Below are 14,480 nucleotides of genomic sequence, written 5' to 3' on the forward strand. Positions count from 1 at the left end.
CTGTAGCTGGGGAGAACAGAGATCTCCTGGAAGACGTGTTATTGGAGCCAAATCAGAAGGGATGGGAAGGGTGTGGGAGGCAACCATTCTGGGAGCGGGCATTCCAGGTGGGGGAGCAGCTTAGGCAAAGGCATGGTGGCTGGAAAGCTCGAACAGGAGACCGTGAGGACATCGTGACAGCAGGGGGCAGTAGAGAGGAAATTAAGGGGTAAACTGGCGCCGGTGGGAGGTGAGGAACTATGGAAGAGTTTCAAACAGGGAGGACCCTGGTCCTATGGAAGCTGCCAGAAGAATCTGCTGGGCAGAGGATAACGGCCCAAAGGCCCAGTGCATCTTCAGCCAGGCTTGGGGGGACAGCCACCTGAGGGTGGGGGACAGCATGCACCTCAGTGGCCTCAGACTTACCTCTGTCTTCTTAAATCGAGCCCGGAGAGTCTTCATGGCCAGCACACAAGGCTTCTCCGCAACCCAGGCCCCCTGGGAAAGGACGGGGGAAGGGGATCAGTCTTGGCGAGGTGCCTGATGCAAATGTTTGCTGAATAGATAGTCAAAAGCAAGAGATCTGGTGAACACACAATACAATATACAAATGAGGTATTATAGAATTGTACACCTAAAACCTATATAATTTTATTAGCCAATGTCACCTCAATAAGTTCAATAAATTTTTTCCCCAAGGGTAGTTGGCAGCTTTATCATGTAAAATACTGACAATTAAATGTGACTTGAAAAAGCACCTAATATGTGACAGTAAAAATATGTAGATAATGACATATCTACATATTTGTAGATATGTCATCAGCCTTCCCCTCCTCAGAAGGACCACTTCCTCCTCGCTGCGCCACCCTGGCCCCTTGAGCAGGACACAGACATGCCCCATCTCCTAACTGCCGTGGGTCCTTCAGCTGGGCATTTGCCCTAAGTTTCACATCTCTCACCCTTAAATTAAGGAAGACATCCCCTCTTGACCAACTCATGGTTAGTTTTCAGTGAGGCCTGTAGCACTGGGTCAGCAAACAGTAGGGGCTCCAAAATGCACTTTGCCACTATTTCCTGCGGCCCAAGAAGATCAGGTTTTTTCTGGTCTCCAAGCTTTTGACTGTGCAGTTATTTCTACCTAAAATGTTTCTTTCTTTATTCCTTCTCTGGTGAACTCCTATTCATGCGATGCAGCCCAGTTTCAAAATCCCATGTTCTGATTGATCAGTTTTGCCTCTCACCAGCAGGCAGAGCTCTAACTCACCAAATTTGGTTCCTTCAGCCCTGCCTGGGTCTCTTCTAACCCAGCCCTGGCTCCATAAGCTCAGCGTCTGCGCTAATTCTATCATAGTTAGAATTCTGAATAGTTAGGGGCTCTTTGGGGGCCATGCCCAGAGCGGAGGCTCTTAGCACAGAGGCATGTTTCTTGGAGAGTCAGAGAGAACATCTTCGCAGCGAAATCCCTTTACCAGCCTGGCTTCCGCACAACTGAAGGCATGGAGGAAAGTCACCCACGGGGGGTGGAGGTCTGGGTCGATGGTTATGTGCATGCATATGCTCACACAAGCAGGAGGCATGTGTGTGCATGCATGCCTGTGCACCTTGGCCTGTTCTGCGTTCCATGCATGTGCAGGAGTAGGCAGGTCAGACAGGTATGCCTCGAGGGGATGTTTTGCTAGATGTGGGGCTCAGGACCCCTTCCTATGTCTGAGATTTCTGTGAAGGTGTGTCTTTCACACACACACACACCCCCCCCCCCCCGCCAATCCATGCTTAAATCCATCTCCCCATCCACCTGTACATCCATCTTCCTACCTCAGGACTTGTATATCCCCCCCACCAGCTCATCCGCCCAACTCATCTTCTCGTGGTCCTTCAAGCACCTTCCAACCATGCTTCATTCTCCATCCATCACCCACCCACCCATCTACCCACCCACCCATGTATGCACTCACCTAAACATCCAAAACCCACCCACCCATCTGCTCACTCATCCATCGTCCATCCACCCTACACTGACTTATCAACGTAGCATCTAACCATCCATCCACCCTTCTATAAATCCATTCATTTTTCCATTCACCCACTCATCCATCTAGTGCCCATCCGTTCATTCACCTCTTCAATTTATTCCATTCACTCAATGTACCCCTTTTGCTCACCACCCACCGCATCCTTTTTCTTTACCCCTGTCTGAAGGACTCAATCACACCCAGAGAAGAGTGTAATGAGACACCCACAGAGCGGAGTCCAAAGGTTGCTTGAGCAGGTGGGAATCTGTCGGCTTGGGGGAGGGGGAAGTGCCCACATCTAGGGAGCCGCTTCCCGGAAGAGGCGATGATATAAAAGCAGGGCCTGAAGGCCAGACAGGACACTAAGAGCAGGAAAGGAGGGTACATACCCGAGACGGACGGACGGACGGAGGCTGAGAAGTGGGAGGCGCATGCACCCACAAGTGCGTGTCTGTCAGGGTGCCTGGGTGTCCCTCGGTGTGGCTGGGATATATTCCGGCCCCTCCTTTCTCCCACATGCTAGGGCTCAGGGGCCAGGAACCTGAGGTCCTAACGGGGCCCCCATCCCAGGCCTCCCTTCTCTCCTTCCTCTCCTACCTCCTGCTGTCCCAGCGACTCCAGCACCAGGCCACCGTGTTCACTGCTGGCTCCGGTTACCCGCTCCCTGCTGGGCCACCAGCGAGCACCAGCAGCACTGTGCACTCAGCTCTGACACCCGATCAGCTGAGCGGGCAGCAGCCCCAGGGGGCCGGGGACGAGCTGAGGGAGGAGGCAGGTTGGCAGCGGGGCTGCCCGTTGGCCAGCGGGATCTAGTGGGAAGACACCCATGTTCTTCCCTATCACCACTGGCCCTAGTTCAGTTTCTGGAATGAGCTACTCTCTTCCTCTCCTCCCAGCCTTTGCACTTGCTGTTCCCTCTGCCAGGAGCGCTCTTTCTGTGCCCCATGTCACCCCAACTGGATCGTTCTCCCCCTCTCACCGCTGCTCACTCTTCAGATCTTGGCTATGACATCCCCTCCCCCAGGAAGCCTGTCTGGATGCCCCCGGCTGGGTCGGTGCCTCCTCTGCGTTTCCTCATTGCACCTCGGTCAGTCACCACTGCCCGGGCACTGGTTTGTAGCCATCGTCAGCCACAGGGCACCACTTCCGTTCCCGGTGTCTCCTTAGCACACAGGCGTAGGTGCTCAGCACGTGTTGGGGTTTTTGCTTGTTTGTTCTGAGAGCACATTTATTAAAGCTGGGGACCGTGAAACAAGGAGGGGCTTAGCCTAGAAGAAGCAACAGCAGAGAACCTGGGGGTGGGGGTGGGGTGGGGGTGGGAAGCTGCTTGTTATAGGAAGAAATGAGCTGCGGTGGGGCTGCTGTCCGCTCACTGAAAAGTCAGAGAAAAGGGGGCCTTGGAGACAAGTTCAGGGGTGAGCCTGGGATGAGCTGCCGCTGCCCACTGCTTCCCTGGTTGCAAGTCTCTGGGACCCTTAGAACTTGGGGTGGGGGGAGGCCTGAGAGAGAAATGGGGAAGCAAGGCGTGGGGGCCGCTCAGCACGTGCTTCTTCAATGCGTCCTAAACGGGACCATCCTGCCGAGCGATCATCACCCACCTGGATAGTCAGGTAACAGTGCCACCCAGAGTTCTCTCTAGTGAGGCTCCCGCCTCGGGTGCCCTTCACTTGTAACTTTATAAACTTCCGAAATGCGCGGTGGGAAGCACCTTGGGCTGGAAGTCCGAGTCCCGGGACCCTTCTCTGTGACCGCATCCTCCGCAGGGTGGGGGCGGAGGCGGGGCATCGGTTTACTAATTTATGAAAAGGCGCAATGGCTGTGTCCCTCGCACCAGCGGCGACTGAGAACACTCACGCGGACGGCCGCCCCGCGCCCCGCGGGCTCACAGCCCCGCCCCCGCCCCCCGCGAGCGGTGGGAAGCGCCCCGGCCTCGGTTACCAGCAGTTAACATGGCGCCTGAGGCGTCAGCGAGAGGCGCATGCGCCTTGCAGGGAGCGGCCGGGCGGCCCCGCCTTTGCCGCGTCCCTCCCGACTTCCGGCGGAAGTGGCCTCAACAAGGGAAACTTTATTGTTCCCGTTGGGGGGCGAGGATGTCGGTGAACTACGCGGCGGGGCTATCGCCGTACGCGGATAAGGGCAAGTGCGGCCTCCCGGAGGTGAGCGTGGCCGGGGGTCCCCGCAGGCCGCCCCTTCCGTGGCCGCGGGCCGGGGGGGGCCGGGCGGCAGCGGGGCATGGGGACTCTCAGGAGGCACCGAAGCTAGACAATGGGAGGGACTTCCCCCTGAGGATGGGTGGGAAGTGACGCCCCCCAGCGCGCCCGGGGGCGCGAAGATGCCCTGCCCGGGCCGGCGGGGCTGTTCCGAAGCGGGGGGCCCGCGTGGCCAAGTCCTGAAGTTCTGATGGGGGTGCCTGGGATGTAGTTCTCGGCGGAAGGCGCTGCAGGGGCCAAGGGGGGGGGCGGGGGCGGGATAGATGCGCTCGGGGACAGAGTAAGCTAGAGGCAGGCGAGGACAGCCCCCCATGCCAGCCCCCTGCCCCCCCCCCCCGGTGCCAGCCTGGGGAGTTGGCTGTGTCCTGTGGGCGATGGAAGCAGGTTGTGAGCTGGGCAGGAACCTCGGATGGATGGATGTTCCCTCCAGCTACTCCGGGAGAAGTCCCCCCACCCCCCATGCCCCCACCCCACCCCGCATCCTGAGACCTCGGGCTTGTCATCTCCATTCTGAAGAGGAGTCTCCCCTTCTGTGAACTTGGGGGGTTGCGGGGGGATTGCCTTCATCCCATAAAAGCTGCTCGGTTCGTTCTGAGGCAGACACACTGCAAGGAGCTCTCAGATGGTGCGAATCCCTGTGGAAGGCCGGTTCCTCACCTGCCGGTGTTGGCTTCATTCCTCAACTGTTTATTGAGCACCTACTGTGCACCAGGCACTTTCTAGGTCCTGGGGCCACAGCAGGGAACAAGACTGACAAAACCCCCTCATTCCAGGGGGGAAAGAGAGAAGCAGCAAGTAAATATAGGAAGTGAGCTAAGGAGAGGGCCTGGGAGGAAAGGAAGCTGGCGGCGATGAGCGCTGGGGCTGCATGGAGCCAGGTGGCCGGGAGGATCCCTGAGGTGGCTTTTTCAGTGTTTTCTGTTATGGCAAAGTGCACCTTTCATAACACTTATCATCTTACTGTGCACTTGCAGTCAGTGGCATAAGTATATCCATGTTGCACAGCCATCCCCACCACACACCTGCAGACCTTTCTCATCTTCCCAAACTGAAACTCTGACCTCATAAACCCGTAACTCCCGATCCCTCTCCCCGAGCCCCTGGCACCCATCATCTACTTCCTGTTTCTATGGATTTGATTCCGTTAGGAACTTCATAAAGTGGAATCACACAGTATTTGTCCTTTTTTTTTTCTTTTAATCCTCACCCGAGGATATTTTTCCATTGATTTTTAGAGAGAGTGGAAGAGAGAGGAAGGACAGAAACATCGATGTGAGAGAAACACATCAATTGGTTGCCTCCTGCAGGAGCCCTGACCAGGGCCTGGGCCAGGGAGGAGCCTGCAACCGAGGTACATGCCCTTGACTGGATTCGAACCCGGGACCCTTTGATTCGAAGGCCGACGCTCTATCCACTGAACCAGACTGGCTAGGGCTGTCCTTTGTGTTTGTTAACCTCACCCGAGGATTTGTCTTCCCACTGATTTTTAGAGAGAGTGGAAGGGATGGGGAGAGACAGAGAGAGAAACATCGATGTGAGAGAGACACGTAGATTGTTTGCCTCCTGCAGGTGCCCTGACTGGGGCTGGGGATTGAGCCTGCAACCAAGGTACGAGCCTTTAATCGGAATCCAAGCTGAGACCCTTCAGTCTGTGGCCGGCGCTCTAACCACTGAACACAGCTAGGGCAGTATTTGTCCTTTTGTGTCTGGCTTCTTTTACTCAAAACAGTGTCCTCAAGGTTCATTCACCTTGTAGCGTGTGTCAGAATTATGTTTATCCATTCATTCATCAACGGATACTTGGGTTGCTTCTATGTTTTAGCTGTTGTAAGTAATGCTACTGTGAACCTAGGTGTATAAATGAGGTGTCTTCTGAACCAAGACCTAAAGGAGACGAGGGAGGCTAGGAAAAGAGTATTTTGGGCCACAGGGAGGACTTGGGCTTTGGCCCGAGGAAGGTGGGGGCTGTGGGCAGAGCAGGGACATGATGACAAGCTGCCTTTTCGGATTCACTCCCGTCGAAGCAGGGGCAGCTCGGTCTGTGGGACAGGTTCTGATCACATCACTGCCCTTTGCTCTCTCGCACAACAGATCTTCGACCCCCCTGAGGAGTTGGAGCGGAAGGTGTGGGAGCTGGCACAGCTGGTGTGGCAGTCCTCCCACGTGGTGTTCCACACGGGCGCTGGCATCAGTACCGCCTCGGGCATCCCTGACTTCAGGTCTGTGGTTGTGGAGGGGCAGTCTAGGCAGGACCTGCCAGCTGCTGAGGGCTTCCCTGTGAGGCACAGACACCCCGGCATCGGAATCCATCCTGCTGCCTTCCCCTCGCTGAGTCGTGATCCTCCACCCCCTGCGTATTTGGGATGGGAAAGACCCCTCCCTTCAGACGTGCCCCTTTAAATCACACCCAGCATTTCACTCAGCCCAAAACTTGGTCACCTGTCCATTCCTAGCTACAGGGGATGCGGGGCTCACCATGCATAGCTAAAGATCAGGGTACTGTTACCCAGAAAACAGGGAGGCTCGTGTCAGGGTCAGTTAGCTCCACACTCGCAAATATTTTTCTATCAGGCCTGGTACCGGGCAAGGGACTTACCCATTTGGACCTCAGTTTCCTCACCCATAACTGAGGGTGTGAAATCTGATAAACCACCCACACTCCAGGCAGCCTGTGTGACAAGAATTTTGTAGCTGAAAAGCAAGGTTCTCAACCTGGTGGCCCCCAGATTGCTCCTGTAGTTGCTGAGTTCGCAACCCTGTCCCAAACGGCAGGCCTATTGCATTTATACTGTTTTTCAGGTTCCTGGGCCCCCGGTAGCAGAAGAGCAGATTCCTTGGAGGAATGTTAGAATTCTAAGGCATGAATCCCCCCCCCCCCCCGCCTCCTCCATAACCTGCCATGGCTCCCCATCGCGCCACAGGAGAGTTCCAAGCCCTTCCCGACCCAGCCCTAGGCTATCTCCTCAACCGCCCGCTCCCGTTGTAGCCCCCAGACCACTTGCATTTCCCCAAACGCACAGGCTGTTGCCAGCACCCCAGGCCTTTGCTTGCCCTTCTGCCTGAACTGCCCCGCCTTCCCTCTTACAGTGTAAGGGACAGCTCAGCCTCCTCCAGGAAGCCTTTCCTCAGTCCTCACACAGCCCTCACTGCCTCCACCGGCCAGCCCAGCTCAGGGCTGAAGGGTCTGTGCCCACAGTGTCTCTCCTGACAAGATCAGGGACTCCTCGGGCAGGGCCTGGTTCCGCTAGGTCCCCAGCATCACCCAGCACAGGGCCAGGCTCAGTGCAGCGACAGTAACTTGGTGAATTGAATAATTAATTTTGCCCTTGGTGTACACTGTTCTCTCTTCTTCCTCCTCTTCCTCCCTCTCAATCTCTCTTTCCCCCACTTTCCCCCTTTGTCTCATTCTCTCTCTCTGTCTTTCTCTGTCTATCTTCAATTCTCTGTCTCTCTTTTTTAAAAAATCCTCACTGGAGGATATGTTTTTATTGATTCTTAGAGAAAGAGAGAAAAACATTGATCAGTTGCTTCCCGTATGCTCCCTGAATGGGGATTGAACCCACAACCTAGGTATGTGCCCTGACCAGGAATCAAACCTACAACCATTTAGTGTACAGGAAGATGCTCCAACCAACAAAGCCACCCAGCCAGGGCTATCTGTCTCTCTTCTTAAAAAAAATTTCAGAGAGAGGAAGGAGGAGAGAGAAAGAGGTTGCAACGTCAGTGATGAGAGAGAATCATTGATTGGCTGCCTCCTGTACATCCCTTACTGGGGATCAAGCCCGCAACCCAGGCATGTGCCCTGACTATCAAACTGTCACCTCCTAGTTCATGGGTTGACGCTCAACCACTGAGCCACACTGGCCAGGCTGTCTGTCTCTTTTTATGTCCCCCCCTTTCTCTGATCCCTAAACTCTTTGTCTGCATCTCTCCCTACATGCCACCTTCAGAGGCCCCCATGGCGTCTGGACGATGGAGGAGCGGGGCCTGGCTCCCAAGTTCGACACCACCTTCGAGAGCGCACGGCCCACACAGACGCACATGGCCCTAGTGCAGCTGGAGCGCGTGGGCCTTCTCCGCTTCCTGGTCAGCCAGAACGTGGATGGGCTGCACGTGCGCTCTGGCTTTCCTAGGTAACACCCGCTCCCCCTCTCTGGACTTCCGTTTCCTTATTTGCAGAATAGAGGTTGGTGGGAGGTCCTCGGGAGGCCACAGGGGACAGCACTTGACACCGAATAGAACTTCTCCAACCAGAACTGTCATTGTCAGTGCTTCCTGGGCACATCTCAAGAATTCGGTCCCCTTTTTTCAGGTCCGAGGGTGTCTGCAATCTCCCTTGAGGTGGGGAGGAGGGTGGTCAGGGTCTAGGATTTGCAGTTGCATTTTAATATTCGTCTTTATAACTTTTACTCTGAATGTGAACATTGGTTTTGGGCAGAAAGGTTGAGTCCTTAATGCCAAGTATGTCGCCCTCCCTACCCACTTTCCCTGATCTTACCCTTGGGGACAGTGAGAGCCCCAGTTAGTTCATACAAGTAGCCAGGCCCTCCAGGCAAGTGGGGAGGGAAAGGACTTGTCTCTGCTTGCAAAGGAGACTGAGGCAGCCGTCCTCTGCACTTCTGAAATGGGCCGAGTCCTAACTCCAGGCCTCAGGCACAAATTAAATTTCTCCAGGAGTCAGACAGCTCTTCTGGCCTAGAAATGTCTCCAAGTTCTGGGCCTTCATCCATTTCAACATGTAAATACCTGAGAAAGGAAGACCCCAGCCTTCCTGGCTGGGTGACCTTGGGGCCCTATTTGGCTTATTGTCCCTCCAAGCAGAGTAATTCACTAGGTAGGTGGCTGCAGACCTAGCCCTTATGGCCCGTGTAGACGTTTCTAGAAATAAAAGCAAACGTATAACAAATACATTCCTGTGGCACGGGTGTTCAGGGCTTCTACAAAAACACAGAAGTCCAGGTCCCTACACCCGGCAGCGTTGAGCTGGGGTGTGTAGGTGGATGTGACAAAGCCACTCAGAGATAGAGGGAGCTGCTGTGTATAGAGGAGACAGGAGTGTATCTGGGGATTTCAGTGCCTTCAATTTCCTGACTGATGGGTTTTCGGTCAGTTCCCTCGCCTCCACCCAGGCCACTCCCAGCACCCACTGCTCACTGCTCAGTGACACCAGTCTCTGTGCGCAAACTGGGGAGACACCAGTCCCCCAGCACCACCTGGGTACAGGTAGGAGCAAAATGGGCCACACTCAACAACTATTTATTGAGCACCTACTGCATGCCATCTCAGTTCTAGAGGCAGGATATAGCATACCAGACAGACAGAAAGCCCTGCCCTCCTGGCTTATGCTATAGTGGGAAGGAAACAGACAGCAAACAAGATAAATAAGCATATTAAATTCTAGGTCCGACAGTGATCATTGCCACAGAAGAAAAGAGAGGGTTGTGCAGGGAGGACTGTGTGGGGAGTTGCAGCTTTTCGCAGGGAGGTCAGGGTGGCTATGACATTTGAGTAGGGACATGAAGGAGGTGACAGAGGGAGCCATAGGAAAGAGCCTTCCAGGCCTAATAATTGTTCCCTCAAACATCCTAAGAGTTGGACACTGTCATCCTATTTCACAGATGGGGATTTGGCACAGAGAGGTTAGGTGACCTGCCCAAGGTCACACAGCAGGGAGGCAACAGTGCTAGGAGTTGATTTCATATTCCTCTGTGTCAAAGCACATTCTCCAGAGCCACCTATCACCTCAATTTATTCCTTTGCAAACTGGGAATTAGAATTCCCATCCTTCAGACCTGGTGACATTGGGAGGTTCCACCATGCTTATGGGTGGATTTTGTTAATAGAATGGGCTACCCAGGTATGGAGGTGGGGTCAGCTGTGGGGTTAATGATTCCTTGGGCTCCGAGAGGTTGGGCCAGCTGCCCAGGGTTGCACACCTGGAGAAACCAGAAGGAGGGAGTTCATGGATCCTGTGGATGAGGGTTTAGGTAAGGCTTCCTGGAGGAGGAGGACTGGGCACCAGACCCGAAGCCTCAGGATTCAGGGAGCCCACGGCACCACCAAACGTCTTCTCCTCCCACAGGGACAAGCTGGCAGAGCTTCATGGGAACATGTTTGTAGAAGAATGTGTCAAGTGTAAGACGTGAGTGTCACAGGGGCGTGGGGGCAGGAAGGTATGGTGACCCAGGCCCGTTTTTTGTTCCTTCCAGGTCGGGCTCTGCAAAAGGGCCTTATGAGTTGAATCTGAGACCAAGAGACCCAGGGTGGGGGGGCAGGACTGGGGTGTGACCCTGGGGGGGTGGGGCAGCAGGGCACATCTTCCTCCTGGGGAGGTGTATTCATTTCCTGTGGCTGCCACATGTAATCACAAACCAAGTGGTTTAACACAACAGAAATGTGTATCCTCGCAGTTCCGGAAGCTAGAAGTCCAAAATCCAGGTGTTGGCAGGGCCATGCTCCCTCTGAAACCGCAGGGGGATCCTTCCGACTGCGCTGGCTTCTGGTAGTTTCTGACCTTCTGGGCGTCCCTTGGCTGTAGATGCATCACTCCAGCCTCTGCCTCTGTTGTCACATGCCCGTCTCCTCTGTGTCCCCTTTCTTACAAGGATACTACTGTGACCTCATCTTAACTCATGACCTCTGCAGCCACCCTCTTTCCAAATATGGTCACATTCTATTCTAAAGTACCGGGATCAGGACTCCTGCATATCATATGGGGCACACAGTTCAACCCATAACAGGGTTGTGGGTTGACGGGTGTGACCCCAGGTCCGAGAAGGCTGAGCCAGAGCCCTTCCTGGAATAGGTGGGCTCTGGGCGTGTCTTGCTCTGTGGGGGAGCCTCACAGATATGGATAACTGTGGGTGTCAGTGGCAGGAGCGTGACCCTGCCCACCTCCTGTAGGTGGGCTCTTGGGGACTGGGGCACAAGTGAGACCCCCCTTCCCACACTTACACTTGTTATAAAAAATTTTTTCTTCCATATTTGAAAAATATTCACACCAATGGGAAACTCACAAGAATGTATGATGAACTCATACTTAACCTAGACCAGAAGTTAAACATTCCTGTAAAGGACCAGATGGTAAATATTTTTAGCTTTGTGGGCCAGACTGTTTTTCTCATGACCATTGGCTCTGCTATTGTAGTGCAAAAGCCACCATAAATGACACATAAAGGAATCGGCATAGCCATGTGCCAATAAAACTTTATTTATAAAAACATAACAGGAGGGCCAGATTTGATTCCTGGGGCCATAGTTTTCTGACCCCTGAATAGATTCCCCAATATTACTGTTTTGCCACAATTTGTCTTCCCTTCTCTCTGTTACCAGGGTTTGCTGTGCTGTTCAAGAATAAGTGGCAGGCTTCCTTATCCTTTGCCCCAAAACCCTTAAGACATTTATCTCCCTCAAGCTTCAGTATTCTCTTCCCTAGCCACAGTGAAGTTGTTAAAGTTGGGAAATGTAAAAACCACGTAACACGATGATTCCGTCTCCAGTTAATATTCCCCGTGCTCCCATTGTTGCTATTTTTCTCCTCGTCCAAGATCCAAGCCGGGTCACACTTTGCCTGTCACTGTCACTTCTCTTTAGTCTCCTTTGTCTAGAAAGTTCCTGGCCTTGCTCTGTTCCCATGCTGTTGATGTTGCGAAGCAGCTGTTCATGGAAGGCTCCCTCCCCCCATTCTGGGCATGTTGGGTGTTTCCCTGTGCTTAGATTCTAGTCATGTAGCCCCTACTTCCCTGGGAGAACAAGGACCACTGGGTGGGGCCCTGAGGTGGGAAGGTGGTGGGCTTGACCAGGCCCCGCCATCCCTCTTTCTTCTCCAATGTAGGCAATATGTCCGGGACACTGTGGTGGGCACCATGGGCCTCAAAGCCACTGGCCGGCTCTGCACCATGGCCAAGGCAAGGGGCCTGCGGGCGTGCAGGTGAGTGACCCCTGTCCACGCCTTGGGCTCCCGGGGAGGCATCAGGTCTCCATACTGACTCCCCCTAACTCTCACCATCGCAGGGGGGAGCTGAGAGACACCATCCTGGACTGGGAGGATGCCCTGCCCGAACGGGACCTCACTCTTGCTGATGAAGCCAGCAGGTCAGACCCCAGATGAGCCCAGGGTGGGGCAGGCAGGGAGAGGGGCAAAAGCACAACCAGCTTCCGCACAGGGCAAGCTCCAGCTCAGAGGTGGAGTCAGGAGAGGCTTCCTGGAGGAGGAGGCTTGAACCCTATTTGGGCATTGATTTCCCCTAATAATGGCAGCTGCTAGGTACTAGCCCTCTTACATACCTGACCCTGGGCCAGGGGCTTCACAGACAGGGTACTCACCACAGCCCAGGGAGTTCTACACCGGGCCCATTTCACAGGCAGGGAAACTGAGACTTTAGCAAGGTGACTCCTCTGTCCAGTGCTTCCCAGCCAGGATTCAACCCAGGAGTCCAGGTGTGGAGCTCCGGCCCACATCAGCAACTCCCCTCTGCCAACAGTGGGAGGGAAGCGACAGGGGCAGGATTCAGGGAAGCTGGGCATGTTGCGGTAGAGTTTGAGACCCCCACCCCCAAGGGTGAGGCAGGAGGAGGGCTGCAGAAACTGTAGAGAGGTCAGCCTAACCCCGCCTCCCGGCCCCAGGATCGCGGACCTGTCTGTCACACTAGGCACCTCCCTCCAAATCCGGCCCAGCGGGAACCTGCCGCTGGCCACCAAGCGCCGCGGAGGCAGGCTGGTCATCGTCAACCTCCAGCCCACCAAGCACGTATGTGTTGAGCCCGCCCCTGACCTTTCCCCCAGCCCAGGACCCGATGGCCCTCTGCCTCCGCTCACATGTCCTTGCCCCAGCAGGACCGCCAGGCTGACCTCCGCATCCACGGCTACGTAGACGAGGTCATGACCCGGCTCATGAAACACCTGGGCCTGGAGATCCCCGCCTGGGACGGGCCCCGCGTGGTGGAGAGGGCGCTGACGCCCCTGCCCCGCCCGCCCGCCCCCAAGCTGGAGCCCAAGGAGGAGGCCCCCACCCAGTTCGACGGTCCAGCGCCGGCCGGACCCAAGCGAGAGCCCACAACCGAACCCCCCGCTCAGCACAATGGTTCCGGGCCCGTCAGCCCCAAGAGGGAGCAGCTGGACAGTCCTGCCCGCCGCAGGACCCCTAAAAGGGTGAAGACCGAGCTGCTTCCCAGCTGACCAGGGGGCCCGGGCGGGCGGGCTTTTTGTAGAAACCGTGTTTGTCTTTTTCTTACCGGCTCACTTTGTGACTTGCCTCTGTCCTGGGGCAGGAGATCTCAGGGCAGTGAGGGCTGTGCTGCAGGCCCAGGGCAAACTCGCCCTCCATGGGGCTTCCTTTAGCTCCAGGGGCCTGTGGAGGGGCCTGGGGAGGAGCCACCCTGCCCTGGACCCTGACCTTTGAGCTGACACCACAGTACCTTCTCTGCTCCAGCCCACGACTCAGGACTCAGGACGTTTTCTGGGGGAGATGTGGCCACGCCCTCCCTCAGTTTCCAGCCTAAACAGAAATTAACTCCCTCTGCTCCCTGAGCCCTCACACCCCCAACCCCTGCCTCCCCCAAATGGCCTTCACAGTCCCTCCAGAGGGGGAGGGGCAGACCTTCCATTTCAGAGCCAAACTTCCTGGTGGGACAGGCAGTAGAGTGTGGCACTGCCTTGGACTGAAGGGAGAAGGGCCCACCCGGCTCCCTCCAGGCTTCCAGAAAAGTCTTCAGTGCAATAAAAGCATTATTTCTTGCATCTGGGTCTGTGTGTAGCACCCACAGCCTGCACCAGGTCCTGGGCCCTGGGCAGGAATGTGTGGCTCCCCCCGCCCCCAGGACGTCAGCCTGGGCTTCCATGCAACCCAGGCGCAGGGCAATCGCTGCTGGCGCTCCTTAAACGTCCAGTTTGTAATTGTGCACATATCTGCGTGGTGTTTAATATTTGCCCTCACTGCCAGGCTGCGAGCCACGCAAGGAAAGCTCCTTTGGTTGCGATTGCAGCCCTGGGACACCTGCGCAAAGGGGCAGGGCTGGGGTGACCCCTAAGAGCTCAGGTGAAACTGGGTTCCACCCCAACCCAACCCAGCGGTAACCTTAGGCCTCAGTCTCTTCACGGTGAGGCGAGCAGGGTGGGCAGCCCGGCCCCCTCGGGAGGAAGGCGGCTGCTCTCGCAGGGCTTCTGGAGGCCGCCAACGACACCAGGACCTCGCGCTCCGGCGGCTGCCGCTCTCCACGGTGCTGAAGACATGCCTGGCGCCTCGGGCCGCCTCTCCAGCCTGGGTGCCTGGGATCCCCCC

At 55.7% G+C, this 14,480-nt stretch overlaps 1 protein-coding gene across 2 annotated transcripts; it reads left to right on the forward strand.

Annotated features, from left to right (window-relative positions):
- The first annotated feature begins 4,076 nt into the window (after nucleotides 1-4,076).
- Nucleotides 4,077-14,103, forward strand: SIRT6 (sirtuin 6). 2 transcript variants are annotated; one of them, XM_081090907.1, is made up of 8 exons: nucleotides 4,077-4,147; nucleotides 6,293-6,420; nucleotides 8,152-8,334; nucleotides 10,284-10,343; nucleotides 12,036-12,131; nucleotides 12,215-12,295; nucleotides 12,827-12,950; nucleotides 13,037-14,103. In XM_081090907.1, exons 1-8 carry the CDS (start codon nucleotides 4,082-4,084, stop codon nucleotides 13,376-13,378), a joined length of 1,080 nt encoding a protein of 359 aa, XP_080947033.1. In that variant the 5' UTR covers nucleotides 4,077-4,081; the 3' UTR covers nucleotides 13,379-14,103. The 2 variants fall into 2 exon arrangements, with proteins under 2 accessions (XP_080947033.1, XP_080947034.1); XM_081090908.1 differs by having other exon boundaries at nucleotides 12,215-12,306; nucleotides 12,878-12,950; nucleotides 13,037-13,932.
- Nucleotides 14,104-14,480: the final 377 nt, after the last annotated feature.

This window comes from Myotis nattereri, assembly GCF_964212035.1.
Source record: "Myotis nattereri genome assembly, chromosome: 5".
NCBI lineage: Eukaryota > Metazoa > Chordata > Mammalia > Chiroptera > Vespertilionidae > Myotis > Myotis nattereri.